The sequence below is a fragment of the Schistocerca serialis genome, chromosome 11, assembly GCF_023864345.2.
Source record: "Schistocerca serialis cubense isolate TAMUIC-IGC-003099 chromosome 11, iqSchSeri2.2, whole genome shotgun sequence".
NCBI classification, from domain to species: domain Eukaryota; kingdom Metazoa; phylum Arthropoda; class Insecta; order Orthoptera; family Acrididae; genus Schistocerca; species Schistocerca serialis.
Window position 1 is genome coordinate 128,335,758 of NC_064648.1, and position 16,205 is coordinate 128,351,962.

Below are 16,205 nucleotides of genomic sequence, written 5' to 3' on the forward strand. Positions count from 1 at the left end.
TATAACTTTTCTTACCATCCATTTGCCAAATAAGATGTTCTGCTTGCTGGAGAGTAAGAAACAGCTACAGACCATTTAGTGAAACACAATTTGACACGATTTTTTAAAGCTAACAGCGAGCTCGATATTTGGTTTGTCCGTACATATAATTCCATTTAATATTGCCTTCCAGCCTCTGTAAAAATGAATAGAATGCATGTGTTACCACCTACAAATGTTGACAGACAGGCAGCAGCACAATTTCTTCAGTGTCAGGAAAACTGGCAGATGGGAAACGGGAGGAGGTACTGGGAAGAAAGTGGCCAGTTGTTAACAATCAAAACATTTGCAAGTTAACTAGAATAATTTAATATTTCTCTTTATGGTAGAAAAAGGAAAAAATGCAGGCGTGTTCAATGGACCACTTGTTTACAATTTTAATACAATATCTATTCAAACTGATTTTAAGATATTTTACTTTTTTAAAATTCCTTTTACAAACTCTCAATCAAACAATCATTCCAGACAAAAGTGTACAGCACCTTTTGTTATAAAAATGTAGCAGGCAGGCAAGAGACTTCCAACACTGTGAAAATTCACACGGGGCGACAGCCGCGAGTTGCCTGTACGAGAGAGCTTCCAGACGAATATGGATAGTCTACGAAGGCTATGGTACATTTCTTGTTGAACCTGATTGTTTAATTGGATGTTACGACACTTTACACTGAAGTATTATAAGATCGGTAAAGAAACCCAGGAGCACGTCTACACAATTTACTGTCAAACATAAAACGTATGTGTACGGTGACATCCAGGTAAGAAAGCTTGGAGGGAACAACATGATATTTAGATACAGATAAAACATTTCCAGATTTGCATTTGAGCAGCAGTACAGAAACAATGTAGATATATCTCAAGATATGGGCCTCGACAGATCTCCAATTAATTTTCACACAAATTTCGAATACAATTTTCCAGGTCGCTACACTCTTGCTGCCAGTGTACTTGCTACACGAATCTAATTAAAAATAACTGAGGCACATGCGAGTCCTGCCCTACACGTGCGCAGTCAGGTTTCAAACTTTGTTCTTTACTCGTTCAGCTAACAACCACTTTAAGGAAAAGTTGATAAAAATGACATCACAGCCAAGTTCTTACAGCCTCTTACAACATACTTGCAGGGTCTTACAGCCATTACACAAAATTTTACAAAATTCGTACTTAAATCCCACTGTCATTCCTCTCACACACTCAGATCATGACACACCTTTTTACCTACGACAGGTCGAGAGAGCACCCAACCAGTACGCCAAATCAAAATTGTGCAGCAATGGTTTCTCGGTATACAGAATTGAGGAACAAGGTTCCAAGTACGCATAAACAAATTGAACACAGAAAGGATTCTAAGCATTTCCGCACACATTTTCTAATATCGGACCCAAACCCTGAGATAACTGTTTCTTTACAAACTGGCTGTCTGGTAGACCAGACAAACATTCGAGCAATTTATGAGCAGGTAAGCCAGCAAACTGGGGCACGGCAGCAGCTTGCAGACTCCCTGAAGTGTAATGAGGTAGACAGGCAACCTTCCACAAACTGCGGCTCGTGCAAACTAAAGAAAATCAGAGTGCATATGGAGTGCAAAATCTGGAAAATGTGGCACGCAAACTGTGCCCAAATTTCCGTGGAGCATACAGTTCCACACCTTAAATGAACTGTGCCCAAAACCTTTTGTCATCTGCCGTACAATCCGAGCACGTGTCCTCGACGGAACTGTCGTGCCGGACGTCAGGCACAAAGCGGACCTCACGTCGGAGAGAAACTGTACACAAACGCATTAGAATATCAGCTGCCCATAAAGCGCCAGAAGATACACGTTTCAGCTCTCAGACCCCACAGCCAGAAAGCATCTCACAGACCGACGACTATCACAGTCAGCGAGCTCCCACGTCCCGGTCAACCGGGAATGTGTCCGGAGTCAGCTCGCAAGTATCACATTGAATGGGGCTTCCAAAAAGGCACAACTCGCTTTCCGGCGCGGGTCCGCTCGACCCGAAGAGCAATGTCAGATTCCCCCCCTTCCCAAATGGCCGGTGCGGAATAATCAACGAGAAACAAGAGACCGCAACGGTGGTAAGAGACATGGCGAATTCTGAACTCGCCCTAGTGGCAGCGTCAACACCTCAAAAAATATTTACAGTAAATGCGCCACTCGGGTGAGGCAGAGGGGGCGGGAGGGGAAACTGCAACAGGAAGCCGAGCTTCGAGAAAAATACTGGCACACTTTCGGGCAGCTCCTCGGTTTCGATGACAGACAGTAAACCCACGTTCAGAATTCACGGGATAAGAGTGAAATTTTTTTTTTTTGCTCAGCCAAAATGGTGAGCTCAGTGACACGTGCATTTCATCTTGTACAGTATTGATGAAATGGGTTCAAACTAGTATTTGCACCCTCCAAGACTTTACTTTTTATGATCCTGAATATAGGGGAAAAAAAGGGGGGGGAAATGAAGCACACAGTTGCACTGTTAATACGGAGCTTACAATTGTGAGAATTTTTATCACAGGAATCGATAATCGTTACTGTTAGGGTACAAGAATTGTGAGTACTCTGAAGGGAGTGCTCGACACACACAACTGGCAACACCGAATTTTACAATCGAGCCAGCTGCGGGGTGTGAGAGGGCGAACGGGAGCCCCGAGCACTTTAAATGTGTAACCGCACACATCCCCACCTCACAAATACGATCGTAATGATAGGATTATGTAACACATTAACAGCGCGTAACTGCATGTGTGCAATCGCTGCACACAATACTCTACGGAGGCTTCACGTTAATTTGGGAAACTCGACACAGGGAAAAATTTACTGAAGAAATACATTTTAAGGTTATCGGTAAACTGAAATGCCTTAATTCTGAACTGTAATTACCTGCATATCAAATCCCTGATCTACATAGAATACTAACAGAATTGAGAAAAAGAAATGGCTCATTCTATGGATAATAGCAGTAAATACAAGCATACAAACAGTATTCTGAGTATGGTACATTATGAATACAGCTTTTAAACTTTTGTTGTTTGCGTTACCAATGTGAAAGCATTTTTGTTTTTCTCCGAGTCTACAATTACAAATTTGATTCACCAAACACTACACTCCCAAACACACTAATATCGTATAATTTTGGAAAATTTTCTATTGCGCTCATAAAACTTGCTCATTTTGATTTGTAGTTCTGGAAGCAACATTAAACAGACAAGATTTCAGAAACAAAATTACATCGATACATTTAAAAATGCCAACAACATAAGAAAAATTTAGTACAGAGGATCAACATCCTTTATTCGTACCAAATAAATTCCAAAGTTTAAAAAAAAATTCTAAATGAGGTAATAGAGGAGAGCTTAGTTCTAAAAAGAACCTGATTTACATTCCTGAGTTAGTTTGTACGAACAGCACCTTACAATATTTCTTTTCGTACATCCTTTCCAATTCTTAACATATTTCAGTATGGCACCTCCAAAATTGCTTGAAAAAGAATGAAAAATACACTGGTGGGTGCGAAAAATTCTAAATAACAAAAACTAAAGCAGATGAATTTTTGTTTCCGAAAATTAATTGTTGCCATAATTGCCCTGGCAGTGGAATGACAGACCAGCACAATCACTAACAAGCATAGCAACTACTAGAGTATTACATTTGCATCTGGAGCTATAAATATATTATTTTCCTTCCAACAATGCCCGAGTCAAAAGCCAGTTCGTTATGCCACTGCCAAATTTTCGACCCTAAGTTACATCAGAAAGAGGAGCATATGAAAATTTTCCTTTACAGCAAACAACAAAACGCATTTCTCTATTAACTCTTTTATATCTTAAGGAATAAAATCAATCATAAAAAAACGTGCGGGGTACATTGTTTAGTTGAGTGCAAGCAAACAGTTTTGACATTACATTTTCAAAAGGTAAAGAATTCATTTCAACAAAGTCAAAACTGCATGCTTCTTATGTGGACTTTGCTTTACAATTACAATTAACACATATGTAACGTACCAGTTACAGAATATTTGGAAACAAAAACACTAACTGTACCTCGAGAAAGGCTCTTGTCAACCAAAGCATGGTCAAATTCGACAAAGCAGCAACTGAACCAGAATTGCTTTTAGTTACATAATCACTTACATTTCTGTTTGAAAAACTGGATACTGCTTTATTTCACTTTTACTATCAAGTCATCAAATCAATTTGTACCGAATGTACAGCTCGAGGTAGTGTCAATAGTCGCACCCTACACACTAACTAGTAAGGTACACTGTCTCGAAATATTTTCAGAAAAAAGTGGATAACTGAAATAAGTTCACTGAAAACTACACAAAAATACAAAGTGTGCCACAGCAAATTCTGTTCGGGAACATTTTTCATCTATGGTATTCTTTACTCCAGCTATTGATTACAAAATTATTCCAGCAGAATCTGCCTGCTGTGGAGGCAAAAATATTCTTATTTAAATCTGTACTTATTACCTATGCAAATACCCCACTGACAAAACAACAAAAAGTATATATATATATATATATATATTTTTAAAGCGCCCCGTTTGTCACCATCAAAAGCGTGGAAGCTTTCTGAGACGTCTCCGTCATTGTCAATGTAAAACAAGTAATACTTTAGCGAAACTGAAAACGCCGCTCGAAGTAAGTCCTACAAATGAAAAGGCTCGCACACAAAGTGGTTTCGCTTCTGCTCGCACCGAGCTGCGGACGGTCAGAGAAGCGTAGCTACTGGCAGGCACCGAGAACATCTCGCATGAGGTACTGAGAGGCATTTTCCAACGGAAAAGCTCACCTGAGTGGTCGTTACACAAGAAAACCGTCAACAAACAAAATATTGTTCTGCTACATATATTCAACAACAGTTATAAGCTAAATATATAATCTTAATATATATATTATGTGTATGTGTGTGTATATAGATATATATTATATTCATCCTCATTATATAAGTATACAGAAAAAATAATCTGTCGATTATTGTACACAAATCTGACCGTCCGATTCTACGTACGAGGTGCTGCCCCCAAAACCACTTTACATCTGCGTCCACGGCAGACAAACGGGATGCTTGTTTCGGAGCATTTAACTATTGTATTATTTTATAACCATTAAAGTGATAACTGCTTAAAAGTTCTTTTGCTTTTCCTTTAACAGCTACGGAATATAAATTGAGGTATAAACCACTGAACCCGTCGCCACTCTAACAGGTGGCACATGGTCTTTGTTAAACATTTTCCACCAGGGGCAAAACAAAGAGGACAGGAACTGAAATGTCAGATGTCGGGAAAAACCTGTCTCGTGTTAACAAATAAAAGAAAAACAGTTGGTGGAAGTAACCGAAAATCTATCTGAAATGTAGGCAGAAAATGGTTCTCTTTCATACCCTAACAATATTGTTTGGTTCTGTAATGAGCCATGGGTATATAAATGGATAAGGTATAAATGGTTTTTCTTTTAAACTAAGGTACATTCTTCCCCACTGTATTAATATCCTGCAAACAAAGAAAAAGCTTCTATCTCCCTTTTCTCCCCTCCTGTGAAATTCACTTTTAACTATTTATCTATATTAATAATTACTACTATTTTACTTAACCACTGCAGTTTACACATCGGCAATCGATTATAAAGTTCTCATCTCAAAAAAACTTGCAACGGATCAAGAAAAACAAAGAACAACACTATAATTATTTGAGTTAATGGTTTTTATTCTCTTAACTGTGGCAGGGCAAATATGAAAAACTTAATTCCCAGTCTTTTACTGTTTCATATCGCATTGTCGCCTATGAAGTTAGCATTCCCTTTAACTTTTACATTTTTCTTCGGGGGGGGCTGGCTATCATTTCATCTTTTTTTGTTTATTTTTTCTTTTTTCCTCAAATATATTTCTGCTTGTGTTTGTGTGTGTGAATGTATTTATGCACAAATGTGTATACATATACTTGTTCCATCTTGTGTTACTATTTTGCAAAGAGTGCAAGGGTACTGTTTTGTTGATGTAGTTTCATTTCAAACATTGTAAATAGTGCCCACCTGCATTAAAACATATGCCCATGCAAAATGCTATTGCAAAATATTTTCAGTAGTCCTAATCTGGGTCAACTTACAGACATGCTGATGCTCAGTGAAAAAGAAAACAAACTCCCCAGCTTCTTACACTGTTCATGAAGCATCATCGGTCAATAACTGCTTTTTCTTTGTTCTAATTGGCTGTCACTTCCAACTGTGGAGGCTCTTAACTTTTGTACAAACTGGAGACTGGCGTAATTTGAAATGCTATATGGGTAGCTGGAGAGGTGCAACTTTTTTGCTACCAGTTACAAATTTTGAGTGCTGCTCCACAAAGGAAACCGAAGTCCATTTATCTCTGCCATCGCGACAATAGTGAAAAGTGGAACTGTCAACTCGCGTTCGTCGCAGACATTTTCCTTCGCGAATTTTGTAATACCGTCACTTTTCTGCAACTGGAGAAGGTTTGTATTTCACTGCGTGAAAGTCCACTGCCATATCTAATCAGGGGAGGGATCGAATTTTCCCAGGAAAGTATTAGTCGGATGCCAGAAGCCAGTTTTGTCTTTCGTGAACTGTTGAGGCAGTAGTGAATACGAGACAAATGAAGTATTAACGACAGAGCACTAATTTGACACTGCTACGCTGCACAAATGATTTAGTAAAGACGAGTCATTTGCTAATAAACAGCTTTTGCTTTTCCATTCACTCTCCATTTTCCCTTCCGCACACAGTCCAAAAAATTCGGACAATGCCGGCAATTTTTTTATTTAATAATTATTATATTAAAAAATCTAACAAAATTTTTATCCAACAATGTATCAAAAATAAAGACTTTGTTTTAAATAACTTTCAGTTTTTTTATAAATGAAAAAGAAATTAAGATCACAATATATTATCACAAATTGTGACCATTATTCTGTCTAAAATGTCATTACTTTTTCATTTTTGTACTAATGAAAGGTGACACAGGTCACATTCCCACCTCCACTTTGAAGTCTGACCTTCCTCGTTTAATTCTCTCTACACCTGTCATTATCCACGTCTCCGTCCGTCGAAAGCATTTCTCCTCCCCAACAACACGCCTCACATTCGGAAGGAGAAACGTGCGTGTCGCCAATAGTGGGTCAAAAGTGTGTGCGCACAGAGCCACCCCTTTTTTTTTTTAAAGTCCTGTTCGTATAAAAAGTTGAACATGTAAAAAAGAATCTAAGGAAACTAAAAGATTTAAAGTCTCGTCGGGACCGACGGATTACATTTGCCGCGACCGGAATGACTCTGAGGTATACTTTTCCTCCGCGTCTGACAGTCCTCGGTCCCAGAGGTACAAAATGCCACAGAGCAAAAATGTCCAAGGCTCCAACGTAGTGAGAAAAACTCTCGTTTCCCTCTAATGCCACAATGGAAATATAACACGGTACCATATACAAAGTAAGGCAGACAGTGGAATTTTAAATCTTCCTAATTTATTTTCCAAATATTCAAAAGGAAGATCGACGGACCAAAGGCAACTAAACCCTGGCGAAGCTTCACCTCCAGATGAAGAAATAGGTCTGTACATCAATTCCAGACTGTCACGGGACACAGAAACACACATCCCGAACACAACAGGAGCGGTTGGCAAAGCACGATTGTGTGATTGGGATAAATTGGTAAAGCCGTAGAGGATGGTTCGAGAGGTGGCACGCCACTGTATATTACCTTTGAGCCCCAAGTCCCATCCTTCCCGTTTCCACTCTCCATTTACCTCGAAGAACAACAGGTAACAGGTAAGCAACATTACCTAACTAAGTCTGCACTCCGGGGCAGGTAGCCATCCGAGACCAGTGGCGCCACGAAATACAAATATTTAACAGTGAACGTAGCACGCGTCCGCCGGCACGGAAGGGCAACCGGGCCCGGAGTGCAACCGAGCCGAAACATCACGATTCGGTCTGGCAGGGAGAACCCCGCCACAAAAAGGAGTAAAAGAAAACTGCATCAGACGGCCACACCGCCCACTCGATGCGAGGTAAACTGGCAGACGGCGGAGTGGACACCCGGGTCGGACCGGATGGGAAACGGACAGACAGAACGCACTCTCCTGCGGACGGCACCACCCGCACTCCCACTGTAATGTTAACAGGTGCTGACGTCACACTCCTTAAATCACTAATTCAGTTTCAGGAACTCGGGTCGCCGCCACGCCCCCGTGGCGACTCAAAGTCCGTACCCCTCGCACGTCCTCTCCCTCTCCACAGTCGTCGTCTCGTCTTTCTTTGGTATATCACAACACACGTACACAGTCACACGCTGCCTGTCGGCGCGTCCGCGTACATCCCGTCGCTGAGGTATATACGTTGTATCCCCGCCGCCGGCCGACCCCCCCTGGCGACAGCCCGACCCCCCGCCCACGTGGCCCCCGAGGCCGGGGCCGCCACTACTGCTGCTGCTGTTGTTGCTGCTGCTGCGGGGGAGGCTGCTGCTGCTGTTGCTGTGGCGGGGGAGGCGGCCCGTCGCGGCGCTGCCCGCCCGGACCCCCGCCCCTCGGGGGCATGCCGCCGCCTCGGGGCTTGCCGCCGGGTACCAGTGGTTGGGCCTGCATCACCATCGCCCGGATGCGGCGCTGAGCCGACTGAAAGAAAGGTGCACGTTAGAGGTGTGGAGGAGGGTAGCACTGCTACACACCTTTTGTTCTTTAATTTTTAATGAATTGTCATCTTGTCAAATGAAAACTGTGACCTTATAAATGTTTATATAAAAATTTACACCAATATCACCGCATTACTACAGTACTCACACCTTCAGGTGTGACGAATAATCCTTAAACAATTCAATCGGGATACGTAAATTCGAGCTATAACATCACAATATGATATAAAATACGAAATATACCTCAAGTCATTAAGCAGTGTGAGAAACCGTTTCTCAATGTTCGATGTGCGTATAACTCAATTTCACGTATCATGATGCATCTATTTGTGTATTAATCATGACAACCGAAGATGGGAAACTGCGAGAAACAGTAATGTGAATACCACAGCAATTAAACAACCTCAACGTAATAAATAATTATACACTTTTCCGTACTGGCTAAAGACAGTGGCAATGTCCACTGCCGCAAAGTTCACAGAGCAAAATAAATGACTTATTCCTTTTTATGTATTTACCCACTAAGCTGCACATACTATTTTTAAGTTGAATTTCTATTGATCCCGAAGCCTTGTAGTCTCACACAAGAACCTTCATGCCTAACAGTGCAGGAATTGACGAGTCTGCAACACACACGGCTGCTTAGAAAGATGGAACCACTTTAATAAATAATTATTCCACGAAATACAGCTTGTACGTGAAAAACCAGCGTATGGTGGTAACAGTTTTATAGTTTATGAACACTGGTTATAAATGCTGAACGTGATCCCTGAACAACAAATAAATATAAGGTAGTCAAACTTGTCCCGTATAATCGATACCACCAGTTGTGCAGTTCTGCAGGTCGGCCAGCGGTGTCTGTGGAAGCGGGCCAACTTCACGAGAAAAAGTCAGATTGTGCGATATTGTAATATCTCGGCAGCTGGGATGGAAGGGCCTAGCTTCTCTTCAAAAATGCACAGTTGTTGAGGTGCTGATTGGGCAAAGCTCTGTGTTGTCAAAAGATGAAATATTCAGAGTCTTTGGTACGTTGAGCAAATAGGTGCTTTCTTCAGTTCATCTCACACGCTCTTCTGACACACTATTGGCCCCCCACGCTTTGTCCTTTGCAGACATCTCGTTCACTCAAATTGCTCGAACCAACGGTCACTTAGGTTAGGGCATCAGGGAACCACAGAAAGAGCGTCTGTCTAAAAGCGGGCAGGTGAAACACAGTAAGTTGGTAGTAGAAACTATCAGTATTGTAGTTGTAAGTTGTCATAGCTGTGTTGGAAAAGAACCAGAGCTCCAAGCCCTAATAGAAAGCACAGGGGCTCAAATAGTTATAGGTACAGAAAGCTGGCTGGAGCCAGAAATAAGTTCAGCAGAAATTTTTTCAAACAATCTAACTGTGTTCAGGAAGGATAGACTAAATGCAATTGGTGGTGGAGTATTTATTGCTGTCAGAAGTAGCTTGCCTTGTAGTGAAATTGGAGTAGGTAGTTCCTGCAAAATAGTACAGGTGGGAGTAAACTATTAATTTGATTGCTCTACCGACCCCCGACTCTGAAGATATAGTTGCTGAATAGTTCAAAGAAAACGCGAGCCTCATTTCAAATAGGTACCCCACTAACAATTATAGTCGGTGGTGACTATCTACCCTTGATATGCTGGAAAAATTATATGTTTGAAGCTGGCAGCAGACATAAAATGTCGTCTGAACTTGTACTGAATGCTTTCTCAGAAAATTATTTTGAACAATCAGTTTATGAGCTCACTCTAAGCATAAATGGTTGCGAACGCATACTTTACCTCTTAGCAACAAATAATCCTGGGAAAATAGTAAGTATCTTGACGAATACAGGGATTAGGGACCACAAGGCAGTAGCTGCTAGACTAAATACCATAACTTCAACAACCATCAAAAAGGAACGCAAAGTATATCTATTTAAAAAAGCTGATAAAATGCTCTTAACACCATTTTAAGAGACAGTCTGCACTCCTCCTGATATCATCATGTAAGCGTAAAAAAGTTGTGTAATGATTTCAAAGAGATAGTATCGACAGCACTTGAGAGATGTATACTACGAATTAATGAGCGATGGTACTGATCCCTCATTGTACACAAAAGGGGCAGATCGCTGTTGCAGAAGCAGCAAAGAAAAGCATGCCAAATTTAAAAGAACGCAAAATCCTCAAGATTGGCAAAGTTATGCAGAAGTTCGGAATATAGCGCGTACTTCAATGCGAGATGCTTATAATAATTTCCACAACAAAATTCTGTCTCAAAATTTGGCAGAAAACCCAAAGAGACTCTGGTCATACATAGCACACCAGTGGCAAGACGCAATCAATACCTTCACTGCGCGATAATGGTGAAGTCACTGGTGACAGTGCCACTAAAGTAGAGTTATTAAACACGATTTCCCGGAACTCGTTCAGCAAAGACGATGAAGTAAATATTCCTGAATTCCAATCAGGAACAACTGCCAAGATGAGAAATATAGAAATAGATATCATCAATGTTGCAAAGCGGCTTAAATCACTTAATAAAAGCAAGGCCTCCGGTCCATACTGTATACCAGTCACGTACCTCTCCCCGAGTATGCTGATACAATAGCTCCATATTCAACAATTATATACAACTGCTCGCTCACACAAAGATCCCTATCTGAAGCCCGGAAAATTGCTCAAGTCACACCAATACTCAAAAAGGGAAGTAGGAGTAATCTGTTGAATTACAGGCCCGTATCACTAACGTCGATTTGTTTGCAGTAGGGTTTTGGAACATGTACCTCTAAGAGAACAATTTATTGACACAGTCAGCATGGATTCAGAAAATATCGTTTCTGTGAAACAGAACTAGCTCTTTATACTCACTAAATAACGAGTGCTATCGACACAGGATGCCAAACTGATTCCATATTTTTAGATTTCCAGAAGGATTTCTACACCGTTCCTCACATTTGTCTTCTAACCAAACTGCGTGCCTATGGAATATCACCTCAGTTGTGCGACTAGATTCGTGATATCCCGTCAGAAAAATCACAGTTTGTAGTAATAAATGGAAAGTCATCAAGTAAAACAGAAATACTATCCGGTGTTCCCCAAGGAAGTGTTACAGGCGCTCTGTTGTTCCTGATCTATATTAATGACATAGGATACAATCTCAGTAACCGTCTTAGATTGTTTGGAGATGATGCTGTCACTTACCGTCTTGTAAAGTCATCAGATAACCAAAACAAACTCCAAAATGATTTAGGTATCTATATGGTGCAAAAAGGGACAACTGACCCTGAATAAAGGAACGTGTGAAGTTATTCACATCACTACTAAAAGAAATTCGCTAAAATTCCATTACGCAACACGTCACACAAATCTGAAGGGTGTAAATTCAACTAAATACTTAGAGATTAAAATGTAGAAAAAACACATAGATAATGTTGTAGGTAGAGCCAAGCAAAGACTGCAATTTATTGGCAGAACACTTAGAAGGTGCAACAGATCTACTAAAGAGGCTGCTTACACCACGCTTGTCTGTCCTATTTTGGAGTATCGCTGTGCGGTGTGAGATCCACATCGTATGGGACCGACAGATGACATCGGCGAAGTACAAAGAAAGGCAGCTCGTTTCATTTTATCGCGAAGCAGGAGAAAGAGTGTCACAGACATGATACACAAATTGGAGTGGCAACCATTGAAACAAAAGCGTTTTTCATTGCGACTGGATCTTCACTAAATTACAATCACCAGTTTTCTCCTCCGATTGCAAAAACATTCTTTTGGCACCCACCTACATAGGGAGAAATGCGTATCACGATAAAATAAGAGACATCAGGGCTCGCACAGAAAAACTTAAGTGCTCATTTTTCCCGTGTGCCATTCGAGAGTTGAACAGTAGAGAGACAGCTCGAAAATGGTTCACTGAACACTCTGTCAGGCACTTTATTGTGAATGGCAGAGTAATCACGTAGACGTAGATGTGAGAAACAGAATTATAAAAAGAATGGCCTCCGGATTAAAGTTGGCGTCTCACTACTTCTGAACTCTAGAATGGAATGCGGCAAAACTTTTAGTGCACGGTAGCTCCCTTACTGTCACAAACTGGCTGTATGTCGAGGTGAGCCCTCTAGTGGGGGTTTACACAACTGTCAGTGCTCTGGTGGAGGTAACAAACATTAGCTCTTCTTCCATTCCACTATGTGCAGCTTAGAGTGTGTTCCAGAGCTTTAGCAAAGGTTAGGAAGTACATTAGGCAACACACTACTGTACTTCTTATGAGTTTCATAAAAATAAGTGACCTGTGTGCAATTTGTAAACTAAATACTATTATTTTCAATCTGTCCAGTAACTTTTACTCAAATTAACACCACACATCTAAATCATTAAGAATTCTAACGTACAGTTCCAGTGTCAACTTTCACGTGCAGCAGAATTACCGCAGACTCGACAATAATAAAGCCTATCGTCTGTGAGTTAACTACCATTAAAACTAAAAGACAACATGACAGATTAATTTGTGAGCGAAAGCACGGACCTTGAAACAAGACTGAATCAGTTTGCTGTCTTATTTTTCACGGATTATATTAATGCCATTCTTTCCATTTCTGTATCTACTTTTGGACTACAGCTGCACAGTAAATACCACAATTACTTCACAACAGTATTAGGCAAAGGACAGACTGATACTCACCGTGAAGACGACACAGTAAGTTTCAGACACGCACAACTAAAAGACGTGTCGCACATTGAGCATTCGGCAAACGGCTTCTTTGGGAAAGAAAGAAAGAACGAGCGTGCATTACACGAACGAGCACACCTAAGACGTACACGCTCACCAGTCGGAGCTAGCAGTCGTGTGCACGAGGTGTGCTCGCTTGTGTGAATACGTGTTTACTGAAGAAGGCTTCATCTGGAAGCTCAATATCTAACAGTCTTTTCGTTGTGCCTGTCATCACAATGAAAGCAATCTGTCTTTTCATAATACTATCGACATTTGAACATGGACTTTCCATTGTTAGAATTACTTCACAGAAGGTTTTCCCAACTTTTATCATTCAGATAGTGATTCAGAGGTTCTGCCGATTCCTATGATGTAGTTTGTTTCGTTATGAAATTTTTATTTTACAGAACTTTTTTCCTTCTTCTTCAGAGTACTACACTCACTAAAAACAACCCCACTAAGAAACTTTTGTTGGAACATTTCCCTGTATCAAGTTAAAGATGTCTATATCAGTTTTTTCTTAATATGCAATAATTTGGAAGTTATTTTAATTTTAAATTATAACTCCATTTACAGGCTGTTAAAGAAAAAATTATTCAATATTTCAGGGTATCACTGTGTGCATCAAAACAAGAAAAAAAGAGTCTTATAACCATGGGTCCAACAAAGCACACAGTCTGAAATATGACCACTTGTTCACACGAACTGCTCAACACGATGTCTATTTCTCTCAATGTACGCCTCTTCCCTTTGGCATAAGGTCTCTCACGCTCTTTGAAATTGCCCCGGTCAGTTCTTAGTGTGCCGAGATGCACAGAAGACACAATTGTGTAGTGTCTGGATACCATTTATTAGAGTGGCACTGACCAAGTGCTTCATGTGTCCTAATGAGAAGTCTAGTGGATTAAGGTCCGGGGAAAAAGCAGGCCGAGGTATGGGACCTCCATAGCCAATCGACCAGTTTTCAAATTTCCCCGTCAGGTGCCAAAGTACAACGCAGAGAAAATGTGCTGGTGTGCCGTCACGCATGAACCACATCTGTAGTCTGTCCTGACATGGCACATCCTCCAGCAAGATTGGCAGTGCAGTCTTCAGATGTGCTGATAATGAGCCCTTGTTGATCTCTGTGGTAGCAGAGATGACCCTAGTAATCTATCACCGAGAATGCCGATCCGTACACTGATTGAGAACTGATTCTGATGCCTTGTTTCGTGAACTGTTTGGGGATTGTCATTGGCCCACACATGTTATTACAGAAATTTATAATGCCACCTTGTGTTAATTGTGCCTCATCAGTAAATAAAATCTTGGAGGCAAATTGTGGATCTGCACCACAGTGACAAGAACCATTGGCAAAACTGCACTCTGGCAGGGCGGTCTTGTGTCCTAAAGGCCTGGACATGCTGAACACAGTACAGATATAATAACTACTCACGAAATACTTCCCCAACCTAGAAGATGACGAAAACCTTCAACCTAGAAGATGACTAAAACCTTCAGCTGCTGCTATTCGTCGCACACTGGTTCCAAGATTGTTGCCCACTGCACCTAGAACACGCTCCTCCATTTCGGGCATGCGAACTGAACAGGGCCTCCCGCTACTTTGTTGGGTGCTATGGAACCTGTTTCCCCAAGATGCTGGAACACTCAGCTAATTAGCTTAACAGACTGTATTTTGCATGCTGGATATCGTTCAGTGTACAGGTTATGGGCTCTCAAACTCCATCTGCTAAACCGCACCACTAAACCGTGTATGCCATTTCCCTAGTGGAATACAAAGCCTCCATTACTAGGTCGTCTCAAGAGTATCTGCAAGAGAGAAAACATGTTGTAACGTTCCACAAAAATCGCAACAACATGCACTTTAAATGTGACCTGTAAGTAGGCTGAACATCACGGTACACAGCCGGAGTTAGTAGAAATCTACGAGAACAAACATATGTAACTATACTTTAGTACAATGGCACAACATAAACGGAACAACTCACTGAAGGCCACAGAGCAAACTAATGTTTATATCAAAACTGCGCAGCAGGATCCCAACACGCTAAACCTCGGTATGACAAGGAGCTCCAATGCACCAAAAGCATTCGGTATCTGCAACCACATGTTCGTGATGCCTTCCTACCTCACAATATTCCATGCCAGGGGTTGTAATTAACATTAATTATCAGGGAGACATCTGCAGTAGGACAAGCAATGCATTGACATGGATGACATCACACGAGCACTTCCTATGGACATGTGTTCATACGGCATATGTCATAGCGCATGCTTTGTAGGATCCTAAGACATTTCTATCTTGTTTTGATGAGTATTATCATCCCCAGAAATACTGGATGATTTTTTAACACCCTGTATAATGCAATAATGACGACTGATACATTCCACTCCGAAAGAATAGGTCCTAAATAATATTTAACAAGGCATACGAATTGTCATGACGTAGAACAACACATCTCAATCACACCATCGTGTTATACACTATGAGATACTGATTCCAATATGAACAGGCTCCAATTTGAGACACTTTATAAAACTCTAAAACACAGTGAGGTGAGTTTTTATTGTTAGTAGCAGCAAGTAACGTTCGGTACTTGGCACTTTCCACAATTTGTTAAGATTAGGTCAAAGCTTTCTGTTAAGAGTTCTGCGTAACAATCTCGTGATACCTCAATGTTATTGTTTTCAGCATGTTACGGTTAGGACAAACAAACTATGCATTTGTTACTGAATAAATGATTTTTCTGAACCACACCATTATCACGAACAATGAAATTTACTGACACAATGAAATTCCAACAGTAACTGAAATATTTGGCCAGAACATTAGA

The 16,205-nt window shown here is 40.9% G+C and overlaps 1 protein-coding gene across 3 annotated transcripts in view; it reads right to left on the reverse strand.

The window, feature by feature from the left end:
- Positions 1-332: 332 nt before the first annotated feature.
- The window catches only part of LOC126427249 (insulin-like growth factor 2 mRNA-binding protein 1), an 862,042-nt gene continuing 846,169 nt past the window's right edge, over positions 333-16,205 (reverse strand). For all 3 annotated transcript variants that reach the window (XM_050089491.1, XM_050089492.1, XM_050089493.1), the window contains one exon: positions 333-8,652. In XM_050089491.1, coding sequence (XP_049945448.1) covers positions 8,458-8,652 — 195 coding nt within the window. In that variant the 3' untranslated portion in view covers positions 333-8,457. The remainder of the gene's footprint in view (positions 8,653-16,205) is intronic.